The sequence below is a fragment of the Apteryx rowi genome, unplaced genomic scaffold, assembly GCF_003343035.1.
Source record: "Apteryx rowi isolate R43461 unplaced genomic scaffold, aptRow1 scaffold_697, whole genome shotgun sequence".
Lineage (NCBI taxonomy): Eukaryota > Metazoa > Chordata > Aves > Apterygiformes > Apterygidae > Apteryx > Apteryx rowi.
This window is the reverse complement of record NW_020450979.1, coordinates 396,460-411,549: the sequence shown is the minus strand read 5'-3', so window position 1 is coordinate 411,549 and position 15,090 is coordinate 396,460. Positions and strand designations below refer to the sequence as shown.

Sequence of the window (15,090 nt, the reverse complement as noted above, 5' to 3'; positions counted from 1 at the left end):
AAATTATTTAACCACAGAGATGGAGATGGTCAATAATTGATAGGATTACTAGTTTCCAGAATTTAACCACAGAGATGGAGATGGTCAATAATTGATAGGATTACTAGTTTCTAGAAATAAAAAAACAGCTTAGTTACTGAATCCCCAAGAACAGGGAAGAGGATGGATTTAAGTACTTTCCTCATGTAGTTGCATCTTTCCTATTCAAGAGGTAAGCAAGTGCAATGCTGACTTCTGTTATCCTACAGAGAAGGATCAGACTGCTGGCAATAATTATTCAGCTTAACTCTGAACATTAGCTGCAGTTAGTGAAACTATTCTGAGATACATCAAGTGGTGGTCTGGCCCAAGCCAGCAAGGTTGGAAACAGAGTGCGAACAGATATGAAATACAGATAATGACAACTTTTCCAGATATATTGATGAAATCCTGATGCAGTCAGCAGAATTCTCCTGTTAGCTTGAATGGGGGTCAGGATTTCTGGAGGAATCTCCATTTGACAGCTAGAAGTTCCATAAAAAAACTGAGTTAAACTTTTGGAGCTCACTTGTAGAAGGACTACAAGATCAACAGCTCCCTTTTGACAAGACAGCTTTGTTTCTGTTTTGAGTCTGTTTCCTAAAGGTTAAAAAATGTCAGGGTTTTTCTACCTGGCATGAAAGTACCATGAGTCATTAAAGAAACCTTGGAGGAAGTGAATGAAATTTTCTGTCCAGGCTGGCAAGCAGGGACAAGTGGGTTAGAAGCAGGACCTGGAAGTTTAAACTCCTAGTCCTCCCCACTAGTTTGTTTCTGGCTGAGGACTAGGAGTTTAAACTAGGAGTTTCTTTAATGACTCATGGTACTTTCACGCCAGGTAGAAAAACCCTGACATTTTTTAACCTTTAGGAAACAGACTCAAAACAGAAACAAAACTGCTTCAAGCAGGGACTAAATTTTGCTTTGCCTGAGTCTGTGTTGACTAAGCTGAATCTGATCCGCTTAAACCACATGGGTCCTTTCATCCATGGGGGCTTCTCTGCAGCAATCCAGAGGCAGTGAGAAAACATACGGGGGTTCGGGGAGATGGAGGCGCACCTTTACAGGCTGGAACAAGCTGGAAGGAAAGAGTTTCCCCTCTCTGGGAAAAACCACAACCTAGTGGAGGCTAATAATCCATGACGGATTGTCTTCAGCAAAGCTCTAAGAGTATGCTCTTGTCTGTTTGCAAACAGGTATATCTGGTGCATGGAGGAAATGTACAAAACTGTACTCACAGGGCAGATAATTACTGTAAATAAGAATAACCCCAGTTACGTTAATGAAGTTATACTGGTTCACACCCGCTGAAGGCCATGCCCTGTATGTGTTACATGTCCATTTCTAGGCACTGGCATGCTTTTAGCATGTGTTAGACTTATGCAGCCATACATTTCATGGTTGTATCCTTATGAGCCCCTGGCAGTGTTGCCTCACATCATTTTTTCCTCACATCATCTTAGCCTAAAACACTGGCATACTGGTAAAGTCTAGAATATTTGAAGGGTTACATCATGCCTGGTCTCATCTCTACCCCTCTCTTTTCTCATAGCAACAGTGCTCACAGGAGGGAGAGGCAGGGAGGCTTGCCATGGCAGTATTGACAGAAGTCAGCACTTCACATCCCTGCGACTGCCTCAGAAATAAAGATCTTGTCACTTTCACTTTAATCTTAAGCAAGTGCCAAGTTATGTCAGTGTCAGCGTGAGAAGCAGCTCTGTCTCTCTCTTCCTTTCATTGGTGACACTGAGACACAGACAAAAGATAAGGAAGACAAAACACCCAGACATGGTTTGTGTTAGGTTGGTGAGAGTTTTTCAAAATGGCTTGGCTGCAGAAAGATAGCAATAGGATTTTTCTTCTCAGACAGGATCAAACACTAGGAAAAGAAAAGCCTTCCTCTTACCCACAGAAATCCAATACATTATTTTTCTTTAAGCTACTATTAAACATTTTATACAGGATTGCAAAAGACAAGGCAGAAGATAAAGACTGAAGATAAGGAAAAGATATGAAATGATTAAAAATAAGGAAGTTATTTTGAGATTTAAATGTGCTGGTTAGACTCCTGCAGAAGCTGAACAGCCAGATTGCTAATAAAGATCCATCAAAAATAATGGTATACATTTCTGCTTTTTATAGTTTTAGGGCTAGAGGTTGTCTGATTCCTGCCTAAGTGGCTCCCCTGGGCACAGAAGAGAAGTGCAATCATTCCAGTTAAATAAGCTAATGTGACTTTGAAAGAACCAACCAAATGAATCTATGCATAGGTGAGTGTCTCTGCAGAGCTGCTTATAGAATAACTTTGAGCGGGAGTTAGTCTGTCTGCATTTACAGATGCTGCTGCACTGCCACGTTACCCTCGCAGACAACCACGCAGGCGCACAGCAGAGCACGCGCAGGCCCATGTGGAGATTACCCTGCAAGTTACCAAATAATTAGATGTGATGTTTAATGCTCAAGGGAGTAAAGCAGCTCATTTCTTTTTAGGCTCCCTCCTGAAGTTCTCACTGATCTATACACATTAAGCTCTGACCTTGCTGGGCAACTGATGATTTTTAACTCTGAGCATTCAAGTCTTTTACCTAGTCTTGGTTCAGAGTTTTTTTCCCATTTAACATTTACTAAAAGAAAATCCATTGTGCATTTATTTTTGGGTTGGGACTCAGACAGAAAAAAGGATGGCAGAGCCCACCTTCAGTTTTTCCAAGCTCTTTTGAAGAGACATCCAAGAAATGCTTCTGAAGACCTGCAAATGTTAACTTGACTGCTGTTACCTACTTGCTCCAGATAGTTCCCTTCACAACCATGCTCGCCTTTTAAATCAATAATAAACATTCATCCTTCAGCATCCTCCCTGCTGCTTCAGCCTTTGTGAGGAACTGAACCAACCCCAGGAATTTTCTTCTCCCCCTGAAATACACTTGAATAGACTGTGCAGAGACATCACCTGCCCCTTCCAGATTTTTTTTTTCTTGCTACTTCTGATAGTGACACAATTTTCACCATCACCAACTCACCCATGTGAGCCAGAAAGCAGCATCCTCTAGATTACCTACAAATCCTGGCTTCAGAGGGTGAGCAGCTGAGAAACCCCCAGGCAAGTGTCAGCTGGGGCAACCAGCAACTGAGCACGGTGGCTTGCCCTGAGCTTGGTATTTGGGCAGCTGGGGAGCAGTCTGCAGGGACAACGGGGAACTGAGCTGCGTAGCTCTTAGCAAACACTTCATTGCTACGCAGTTGCACAGGGAGGCCTAAGGTCTAGCTTATAAATCCCTGAGCATGGGAAGCCTGGGAGCCCCGGCCCCAGGCAAGCCTGGGCCTGAGGTGCCCTCCTGGCTTGCAGCAGGCGTTTGGTTAAAAGCAGTGCATTCCTACAGGACAACTCAATTCCAATAAAGAGTGTTTGCCAGTGCAAAGCACTTGGAAAATAACTGACTGGATCTAGAATGGACACCTTCTCTCAGTCCTACAGTGTATAAGATAAAGAGGCAGCAAGTATAAGCACACAAAGTATGGATTTACAACCAGACAACGCCGAGTTGTCTACTCTCAAAACACAAATAGCACATGGATTAAGGACATGATGATCAGAAGCGGTTCTAAAAGGCTGATCTTCATTTCTTTGTCTCAGTCATCTCTCAGGGACACACCCACCCACAACTCCACTACGTGGCAAAATTCAGCATCTTGCACCAACTGTGGCAGATCAACATGTAGTGGAAATCTGTGCAGTTGGAATCGACACCCTGATTTGCCTCTGTTGAAGGCATGGTCCCACTATTGAAACGGAAGTAACTTTTTCAAAGCTGAACGATCCTTAATTTAATTTACACATCACACAGCCACCTCCACAGAGCAAGCCTTCTACTTGTTTTTGTTTTAAATGTGAACAACACTGTTAAATATATATAACCTAGCCTATATATAACCATATTCTAGAACTTTTCAGACAAAACTATTGGCCTAATTCCTCCTCTAGCATAAACTGGCTTTAACAGAGCTGCATTAGCTTCACACTACCTAAACATCTGTCCTTGTGTGATTCAGACATTTTGAAAATGGAAATACCCCACTGTTTCTTCAAAGATTTTCTTCTCTTTCACTAAACAATAAAACCACAATAAAGGCTCATGAATGACACAGGAGGAATGAGGCATTTATTTTTTTCTTGGAGCTCAAGAGGCCACCAACAATAAGGGTACAAAGATCACATTACCCTTAGTCTCTAAAAGACACTTGGATAACTAAGAGCACCAATGTATTTATTTGTCATAAAATCATTTCTGTTATGTTTGTCTCCTTGTTTCCTTGTATTCCCCATCTGTGTGTACAGATACATCTCCTGCCTCTTGCATTAGGCTGCATAATCTTTAGAGCAGGGACCGAATTTTCATTCTGTTTATATAGTGCCTAGCACACGAAGGCTCTTGTCCATGACAGCAAGAAAGGAGGACTGGAGGTACATGGAGCCCTGAAATGGAATATCTGACAGCTCTTAGCTGCTCAAGGAGAAGAAATTAAATTGATTTTATGTAAGAGCCACTTCGAGTGCAACAGCTGTATTTTGCAAAATACTGCTCTGACAGATTTCAGCCAGGCTGAAGTATGACATTCCTCTTGCCAGCCTCAGCTTGACTGTAATATGGTTGCTTTTTCCAAAACCGTGTTTGGATTAGCACTAGAGAGCAATAACTAATTACTAATAGCTTCAAAACAGAGGCCTCTGGCACTCCATTTTTAGGAGTGCCAGAGCTGGGAGCTTGTGGCATTAGCAGTGCTCACAGCAGTCCTGGAAAGGCAGGCAGTGTTGCCTCCCCTGGTCTTTTTTAATGGCTCCCTCTTGCTTACTGCCCTGCTGCTCACATCCTGTTTGTGATGAATGGTCGGTTCTCAGCAAAACCCTGCCCTGATGGCAAGCCAGTTCACTCACAGCAAGGTTCACCACAGTTATCATGTCCTAGGGACGTTCTGTGACTGCCCCAAAGTGTGACTCAGCGGGCTGCTGACCTATCACATAGTCACCACCTCACAGTGCAGGAAGTTTTGCTGAAACTACCTGGTAACTCACTGGAAACAACCGAAGGCTCCTAACAGATAATGCTTTAAATCAAAGAACGTAATCTGGATCCTGTCCAGTCACATGATTAACTGTTTACCTTTTAATTGCCTGTAATTATCGGGTAGTGGCAAGTTAATGAATTTCACAGTAAGTGTTGCATATCACTGTGTCATATAGTTGTTATTTCTGCAGCTACAACAGAGCGAAGGGTAAGAATGTGAAATTACCAATGAATGACAATTAACCTTATCCACTCAAGGTGGAAGAAATGATGACTCTGAGAGATGCATTCAGTCCCTTCCCTATCATTTGCAGATTGTCACGGCCTTTTATTTTGGAAGAAATACACCACAGAGCAATTACTCTCTGCACAGATCTTTGTGCCACCAGCCTGCTATATCTACTGATTGTCTTGGAGAGTGGGCAATTACAGAGGAGGCCAGAAGGAACAAGGACTGATTCCTCCAGATGCTCAGAAATCACAGGGGTCGCTTCTCCCTTTGTGCTGATTAATGTGGCCTCCCTGCCACATCTCGTACCAGTTCAAATGGGGGAAAGAGGATGCTGCACCGCCCCACATCTCCGTGGGCTGCTGGTGCTGGGGCTAGCAGCAGCAGAATGGGACTGGAAATGGGACTGGAGGAGCTTGGGGATAGGGCTAGGATGGCATTTTGTAACAGGAGCTTCCTTATCTTTCACAATTCTTTTGCTTCTCAGTGCCTCTTCTGGGGAGAAGTCAGAGAATAGGAAATTTTACATAATTCTTCTTAATCATCCTGCTGGCTTACATGGAAAGATCTTCCTCTAATAAAATTCTATAGCACAGTTAGGAAAAAAAAAACCCAAACCCAAAAACCCAGGAGAAAAAATTAATTCTTGACGGAAAGAAACAGCTGTCAGAGTTGCTTCTAAACAATTTATACAGAAAATCATTTGGTGTGCTCCTCTGTAATTACACAGGACTTTTCCACAAAGCTCCCATTCACAAAACTGCATGAACTCTGCTGCCTGGGGACCCCCCCCTTTTTATGGCAAGGAAAGCTGGAAGTGCCTCGGTCAGTCCCTGCACCAGAACAGCGCTGGCTGCCTGCCAGCGACCACAACCAGCTCCAGCTCACCTTTTCTACAAGCCAAAAGGTGCTTCAGAGCATCTGCATTTCCTCTCTGCAGCCCGCCTGGGCCGCAAGTGCCACAGCGCAGGCTCTGCAGTCGTGCTGCTTCCCTCCTCTGCGTCCCCGCACTCTGCCACAGGCCGCTCTCAGCCTTGACCCAGTTTAGGGGCATAACCAAAGGCAGGAGGGGGAAACTGCAATCAGAGACAGTGCTGCCTTCAAGGACAGGCTTTCAGCTGTCCTCTGTGTGACCGCTGCGCTTACAACTACTTCCCTCTCTGGGTTTCTCCTTGCTGCCTAGAGGAAGAGCAAAACGGGGACAGAGGGAGCAAAAGTCAGAAGGAAACGTGAAGGAAGGGAAAAGGTGAAGATACAGGCAGTGAGATGATGAAGAGGGAGCTGTGCTATCAGCAGGCACCAAAAATCCCACATGCTGCACCACCTTTCAGCGCCACGACTGCAGTGTTACACTGCCACAGGAAAGGCTCAAGGAGCAGGAGAAGTGGCATATGGGCTGCCTCTGAAACCTCCTGGTGGGAAGCTGCTCTGCTTGCCTTGTGCTCAGCTGAAAAGCTTTTGGCAGCAGGAAGGCAGTGAAATGGTGGTATCTGGGCAAGACACTGCCTGAGCCATTCTGCACTTGCAGCTCAGAGCAGATTTCACTGCAAACCAGTGGGGACTCCTCTCCCAATTTGTGGGAAAGCCAAAGCATGCAAGACTACACAACAACCCTGCACAGCCTGCCTTCTGTTGTAGGAAAAGTGATTTTTGCTGTTTTTATTAGCCTCTTGTGAGTAGTGCCAGGTGAATCAGCACAAGCCAGAATAGGAGGTACAACAGTGACCCTGGCCACAGCACCAGCTGATGGTGCTACTTGCAGGAAAGCTACTCAGTCACGTAGAGCAAATGGTTCTACCCTTCTGTGCAGGGGCTCCCCACTGCCGTAGCTGGTAGATGGCACCCATGGCACCACTATCACTGGGGACAACTCTCAGGTCTACAGTCAGCCATAAATCACTTAGAAGTGATGGCTACTGCTTGGGAATCCCTGATGCAGAGTCCTGGGTAATTCAACAGCTGAGATTCCCAGATCAATCTAGGGACACTCAGGAAAATGAAATAATATTTACTAAATTAAGACCAGAAAGCTGATTAGATAAATTGTGCTTAGGCCTCTGATTTACAATTAAAGTGCCATTAATTTAACTTGCTTCTCTTCTTAGTCCTTTAATTCTCAAAATGAGTGTCCATATAGAGCTTTAATGAGGTTTAATTAATCTTCTTTAAAAGGTAGCTTAGATTAACTTTCTTATGTTCCCTCTGTAGACAATCCCCATATTAAAGCACCCTGCCTCAAAGGATTTGTGCACCGTGGGAACATCTCCTGTTCAGAGTTCTTCAGTGGTCAAATTTTCTATCTTTTATGCCAGTTTTAGTCTACCGGCCAAAACGGGTCCACAAAAGACATTTGTACCAACTAATGCAATTAGTTAAAAACCTTCTCCCTCTTACCCTGTGTAAATTATAGGCTCTGTAGGGACATTGTGATTCATGTTAAGAATGGTTTTACTGATTTAGCTCTGTTTTATTTTCACCAGTTAAGGATTTCTCTATCTATAAACTTGTTCAGGTTTTAATAGCCTAGTTTTGTTAATGGAAGCAAACTTCAGCATAGACATATATTTTTGTAAGGACAGTTTGGTTTAGTCCAGGTTAAACATGTATCTAACTGACTTCATCTGAAACAACTCCCTCTTAGGATAAGGTGCAGTACATCACTGTGGGCTAAGGCAGTCTCAGGTGCGGTACGTAGTCGCTGTGCTGCAACTTCATGCACACCAACTCTAGCCCTGAGACAAATGCTGGGTAATTTGAAGGAGGACGAGTAAGTATTTGTCATTTACTGCAGTGCAAGAGAGCATATGGGCAGCAACTGCAGAGCACCTGATGAATGGTGACAGCGTAACCCAGGGCAGTCTAGACAACCAGTGTTTGACCAAATCAGTCTGCAACTGTATCTTTGGTTAACTGACTGGTAGTCTCCACAGAGGTGACCTTTGACTTCATATAAGACTCTCTGAAAATGCACTATGAGTATATACACAAAGAGAGTTTGCACTGATGCAAATTGCCATCTAAAACAATTGTGTTTAGTTAGAAAGGACAGGGCTGTGGTTGTGGTCCCCTGAACTAGAGCACACTGCCTCTCTATTCGGAGCATGGAAAGGATGCACACTTGAAATTTTATTCCACAGTGCGCATGAGACAGGTATATACATAGCAAAACCAAAACAACTACAACATTTTGGATTTCTTTCCTGTTTTTGCACTGCTTAAGGTTACGGAGTGGAATCGCATAGTGCTGTGGCATATGTTGACAGCCAGTTTTTAGTGAATACTCAATTTAAAAAGGAAACCAGTTCTTTTTATATGGCACTTGGCTTCCATTGGCCCTAGTTATAAGCAGGGTCCACATGAGCACAGATCTTTCAAGGTCTGTTTCACAGAAATCTTGGCTGAGATTGAGTTACTATCAAAAAGGCCATTGCCAGTCAAGCTTACAGAATGCTTAATAGCAGCTGTGCTTGCTCCCCCTGTCTCTGCACCTAGAGAAAACAGAGTTGTGGTAAGCCCTGAAGTAAGTGCCATGTGGAACAGAGCTAAAAGCATTAAGGGGAAAAATACCTCTGATGTGGTTTCCCTCCTTGACTATAAACCTACAGCTTGCAAATGGAAAATGGACAGCCACCCACAGTCACTGACTCACATCCTTACCACTTACACCGATGTGTACACCCCATTTACGGCAGGGGAACTGATATTGATTTATAGGCAAGCAAGTGAAGGCAGAACTTTGGCTAGAATGAAAAGGGTATTCAGCACCCAGCCTGGCACCAACCAGGCAAGGAAAGTGTCAGCAGAGCCGTAAGGTATGTTGAGATCTTTCTGGTTCCTTGCTATTGCACTCAGGCTACTGCTGCTCTCACTTTTCTGAACTCTCCAGTCAGTTCTCAGCTTCTTGTCTCATGCTCATTATCACAGCACATCCCAACCTGCATCACCTGCTTGAGGTAATATCCCAAGATATAGGTGAAACAATTTCAGCAATTTTCCTAATTCCATGCTGACATGATTCTCTGCACCAAGAAACCAGCACAATAATAAAAAGCATATGAAGAAAAGCAAAAGCAAATATGAAGAGTACTCCTCACTAGGAAAAATGTCAAGTTTCTCTTTCAAAAGGATCTTTTCCTTCAAAAAAATGAATGCTCTGCCTTGTTAAAAATCATGGCAATACAAATTCATTCCAGGGCAATAAACTTGTGTCAATTTATGCAAGCAATCTGCTTTTACTGACGGAGACAATAAATAAGACAGAGTAAGACAGAGGCTCTTGCTTAGAAGCAAGCATCATTTTTACACCCAGAATATTCTGAAATGTAAATCTTGAGGGCCAGATTCCCAGTTTCATGTATATCAGTACAAAATAACAGAGGAATCTTCACTACATGTCAGGCAGCAGTCTGGCTGTAAGATTTCTTACATGACTCCTTATTGATTTATGGGGTTAATGCAACCAACACAGAAAAAGCATCTGTTTGCCAGGAAGGAGAAAAATATATTTTTGCACAATCCAGGGTAAACACAGATTTTACATATGGTGACTTATATTTATATAGGGAGTATGATACATTTATTTTTAGGCTTCCAATTTTGCATGTCTTATAAAACCAGGAATTAAAAAGGTAAAGAAAAATTAAAAGTTTGTTGAAACCTCACGCACACACCACTTTGTCCAATCTATGCTTCAGGTTCAAGAGTCTTAATAAGACTACCTCTGAAAAGCAATCACCAAATTTGAAATCCTAGGGCCATAATAAATTGGCCTCATTTGACATGCGTTTTGCAGTGCTACATAAAAAATCTGTTGTTCCATAGACAGAACCCTGCAGTCTTCCGATAGCAAAAGGTATTTTGTTTTTAACCGTTATGCTGTCTTTGGTTTGCTGTGCGGCTGCTGAGGTAGGAAAACAGCACTCTTTGTACTTGCTTACAGCTCTTGAAACGTGCTTTTCCACCCCTTTTAAGTGTGAGGAGTTGCACACATTTAGGAACATTCTAGAGATAACAAATAGGTCCCACTGGGCAATTTTATGTATTTTTTTTGTCTCCCTTTACAAAGAGAGTCAACGGGCAAGGGAGTTCAAATGAAGCTCAAAGAAGCCAAAAAGGAAACCACAGGTTTTATTTTTCTCTTCAGAGCTGGTGTTTAGTGAGGCCTCATCCCTCAGCATGAGAGATACTGTGCTGTGCTTTTCTCTGCTTTTTAAATACCTCGGGTCACCCAGAGAGATTCTATGAACTCAAATAATCCTGATGTCAACCAAGAGATGTAGATAAACACTCTTTTATTCTTCTGTTCCGACCTTCTCAGACCTCAAGAAAGATACCTGGAGATAAGATGTTCCAGTCTCTGCAGTAAAGGGCTTCTTTCACAATATGTGATTTGGGAAATAAGTCAGATTATGTTTACCCTCTGGTGGTAGTTTTGCTGTCATTGGTTCACAGAATATAAGGGAGAAAATTCTTCTCTAATCTCTTGTTCTGTTTATCCCTCTTCCTCCCGCTTCGTAATTCCACCCAAAGGGAAAGGTCATTGAGGAGAGACTGTTGACAGCACAGTACGTGTATGTGAGCTCCTGCTTATATTTTTGTGCTGAGAAGCGGTTTTAGTTCTTCTTTTATTTCTCTCAACCATAACTTTGCTCTTTAAGTCCCTGCAAGTCAAACGAGCATCCCGGAGGCACTTTAACTTACATTGTCTATAAGCGGCCACAGAGGATAAACATTTCAGTTTGTCCTTTGCAACTGGGTCAGGCTACGCTGGCAACAGAAAGCTTGAGTGGTAGAAGCCCCTTCTTCCAGCCACTGGTAAAACTCCCACTGACTTTAAGAGCAGAAAGATTTCACTCCTTCCATCCATTCTGGGACAATGTTTCTTTCCTTAGGTAGCTAACCTGGTCATAATTAGACCAGGTTATATCACTGGGGAGATACAGAAGTGGATCTACTGGACTGGAGAACCTGAGTGCAATAATCAACCTGAGGAATAATTTCTGACCCTTTAAATGGAGGGTATCTTACAACACAGCTTCAGATAGACAATTAGCTATTACAATAGTTGTAACAGCTTTATTCCAGAAATGAAGGTTCTTCTTTCCTTCAAAGAGGGAACGCATAGAGAAGATACAAGTTTTTCCTGCTCTGCTTGTTTTATCTTTGATGTCTTAAACACAAAGAAACGGAGGTATCTGGCTCTGTGGGCAAACTGGGAGGTACGTCAGGTTGGTGATCCCTTCTATCCCAGTACATATCCTCTGACACATCACTGTATGCCAGACGACCATGTCCCAGGCTAGGGTCTTAAATAGCATTCTTCCAGCAAATAGTGTACAGAGGAGAGGACGAAAGATCTGATGCAAAGAAGGAAAAACTATCACCCAAACAACTAAGTCTGGGAATCGACTTCATTCCAGGCTGTTTTATTCCGGAGGTCTTTAGCAGGGGCTCTTTTATTCTCTTTGCAGGGCCTCAGGTACAGTGTGACCCCCTGAGCAAGCAACAAATGTGTGTAACTTGCAACGGCTCTGTACTCTCACACGAGTCAATGAAATTACAAACATGCTGAAGCCAATTAAACTACCTGTGTTCAGGTAAAATGTGTGCTTACTGTGCTTTGTTGGATCAGCACCTACCTCCTGAATAAAGTTCAAGGATCGTTACAGCTTCTGTTTCCTCTTCAGAAAGCCTCTTTCTCCTCCATAAGGAAAGCATCTTCTCCTGACTAACTGACAGAGTTCTACCCTACACCATGACAAGCTAATACATGACTAATACCAGCTGTACCCTGCATTAGTTACAAAATCTACTGCTTCTTTAATCCAGCCTAATGGTACAGACTGGTGCATGTCAGCATGTGCCTTTGTCAAGCAGTGACCTTCAGCTGACATTACAGCTGCTGTGTGGAATCATATGACCTACATTTTGATTATGTAACAGCTGCATAAAGCTGTCAAGGACAGATGTAGGGCAACTTAGTGTCAGGTTCAACTCTTCATCAAGGGTTGACACAACTAGATTCATGTTCTAGCCATGGGAATCTACTGCAATGTCACTGAGTTTGTTATGGAAGAGATATCCACGGTAGACAGAAATATGGATTAGACAATGCCCACACCAAGACATCTCTCAGTTTGGGAAACCCACACGCACAAGATCATCATGTGCTTTCTGGATAGCTGAATTGCTCTCTCTGTTCTAGCCCTATTCATATACTGACTTAATCTGTCTCAAGGAAATTCCATTATTACACCACAAATGTATAAATTTTGCTTTTGTTTAATCTGACATTTAAGTTTGGGAAAAAGTCTTAGCTATGAAATCCAATTAATTGACTAACACTACTGCGTATGTAAATAGCTCATTCCCAGACCATTTTCTGACCCTCTACTGTAATTTCCATTAGATTTTAAACCACAAGCTTGGCAGAGCTATTGCCAAGAAAGGACTTTCATCATCAGTTCCCCACCATACAACTGCAGGTAACATATGCAGAAATAAACACCCGGGGCAAACTGCCTCTCTCTTTATTATTGATTTCCATCAGCAGTCTTGCAATGAGAATGGATTTGTCCTTTCACCCTAATCTGGCATCCACCTTGTTAACACATCTGGTTGTTGAAGAAAGCAGATTTGCCATGAAATTGTTTGTTGTAGAAACTGATCCTGGCAAGTGGCTCCACATCAGCTCCTATGAACTTTCTAAATCAGCACATAATTTAATTCCCAGCCTACCACTGAATTCACCGGAAACAGGATCCTGACCATAGCTAATGTAGATTCTTTAAAGAAGAAAGTTTAAACAAGCAAAGAAACCTCCACCACCAAAAAAAAAAAAAAAAGCAGATCTGTCAGCAGCAACGCTTCTGAAGCCTGGTTTCCAACGAGCAAATTACCTAAGTATCCAAGAAGGGATGAGGTCTGATAGGCAACCTTCCTGTGATTACAGTTTTCATGATGGTGCTCTCGTGGAATCTCTGGTGTCTATTAACACAGTTTAGTTCACAGCTCAATTATGTGAATTCTTTGATGTCTCATTATGCAGTTAAGCCCATGCTCCATTTTTTCCCTGAGGCTCCTCTCCTCTCTCCAGACACTAATTTCCATGAAACTCACAGGAACTTAATATCTCTGAGATAGCCGTCATTGTGCCACAATCAGCCAGAAGTTTCAAGAAGCATTTGGGGAGAGGGAGGCTAGGGAGAAGGGAGATAAGGGGCAAGCAGGCAGTGCTATTGCATAAGTATCTTTTCTGAGAAAACTAGCTTAAACACACCATTATACACCCCAACATATGTGCACTGTGATAGCAAGGGTGAACTATCATTTCTTGATCCAGCAGAGATAATCTTATTCCTTGCTCCATTTTCATCACTGGCCTTTAGATTATCCAGCCCTTTAAAATTAATCCAGACACAGTACTACTTTGTATGATGATGATAAGCAAAGAATAATTTTAAGTGTGAGAAACTATATTCTTTTATTTGCTCTGTATGTGTTTGTTTATAAAAAAATCACCACTCAGGAAACTCTCAGCTTTCCTCACTCCCTAAGAATTCCACTCCTGGCTCTCTCCCTCCCTCTGCTTCATCCCCCTTCTCCTCAACACAAACTCATGCTTTTCTTTAATTACGAAAATATTTTCTTAAATGTGCTTTCTGCCTGCATTTCCTCCTTTTGTTTCTCCTCACTCCTATTAAACAATCTAACACTGAAAGAAAATATCAGCATCTGATCTTATATGTTTTTATATCAATATTTTTGATAGAATTTGGTCGCAGTGACCAAATACGATTATGATACAACCACAAATTGCATATTCATTTTGCTGCCTACACCAGAAGTGAATCTTCATATCCAAAATCACTAGTGCAGCAACACACAACATTTAATGGAAGTCAGGTTATTACCACATAGATTGGCCTGTTTGCAAAACTATTTTGCCGCCCACAGTTGCAAAAGCAGTCTTTACTCTCAGATCCCCTTGATCTTAAGGCGTGCAATCTGACACTCTACAGACCCTATTTCTAGATATGATGGGGACAACATTTAATTGCATGGAAGACCTGGCGTTCCAGATGAGAAGTTTCCAAAAGGGGCTGAAAATCAGAGGTCACTTTAGAAGACTTGAGCAATACAGTAGGGAAAGACAGATAAAGAAAACAACCTGATAAAAATAACAAATTTACCTGGAGTATTAACAGCATCTGAATAATAGAAGGTGGAACTCTGGCTCTGGAACGTGATAATGCATCATCCAGTTTGATATTGAGGGTAATAATATTCCTAAAGTGCAGAAGAGCCAGCTGTCGAACGGAGGGCTCCTTCCCCTTAGAAACAGAAACACAACAAAATGGATTATGAGCTGTGTAAAAATGAGTGTCAAAATCCTCAGTCAAAATTCTTTCCTCCACTTCTGAAGGATTACCAGAATAGTAAGTATGAGTGCAAAGCAGAGGAAATATGACAAAGCACACAAAACAACCCACAAACATTCACAGTGAATTTGTTTGATTTGACAACACTGAATGCTACGGACAATGATCGAGTACATATTTACCAAGCAAAACTAATCCTGGCTATGAAGACAATGGGGGGCTGAAGGGGAATCTTAACTGAGTGCAGAATATGCTAGAATATTCTGATACTTCAAAAGCAACGAAATGTATAGTAAATCAAAAAAGGTAGGGTTGAATTTCCATTATATCTCAAGATTTCAAGGAGTGGCTGGGAATTTGCTCTTTGAATTGTGTTGGGAATCCTGGCCTCAGCCTGCCT

The 15,090-nt window shown here is 42.4% G+C and overlaps 1 protein-coding gene across 5 annotated transcripts in view; it reads right to left on the bottom strand.

Moving 5' to 3' along the window:
* Positions 1-15,090, bottom strand: part of PRR5 (proline rich 5) — a 70,845-nt gene that overhangs the window by 14,603 nt on the left and 41,152 nt on the right. For all 5 annotated transcript variants that reach the window (XM_026086495.1, XM_026086492.1, XM_026086490.1 and 2 more), the window contains one exon: positions 14,502-14,642. In XM_026086495.1, the coding sequence (XP_025942280.1) occupies positions 14,502-14,642 (141 nt within the window). The remainder of the gene's footprint in view (positions 1-14,501; positions 14,643-15,090) is intronic.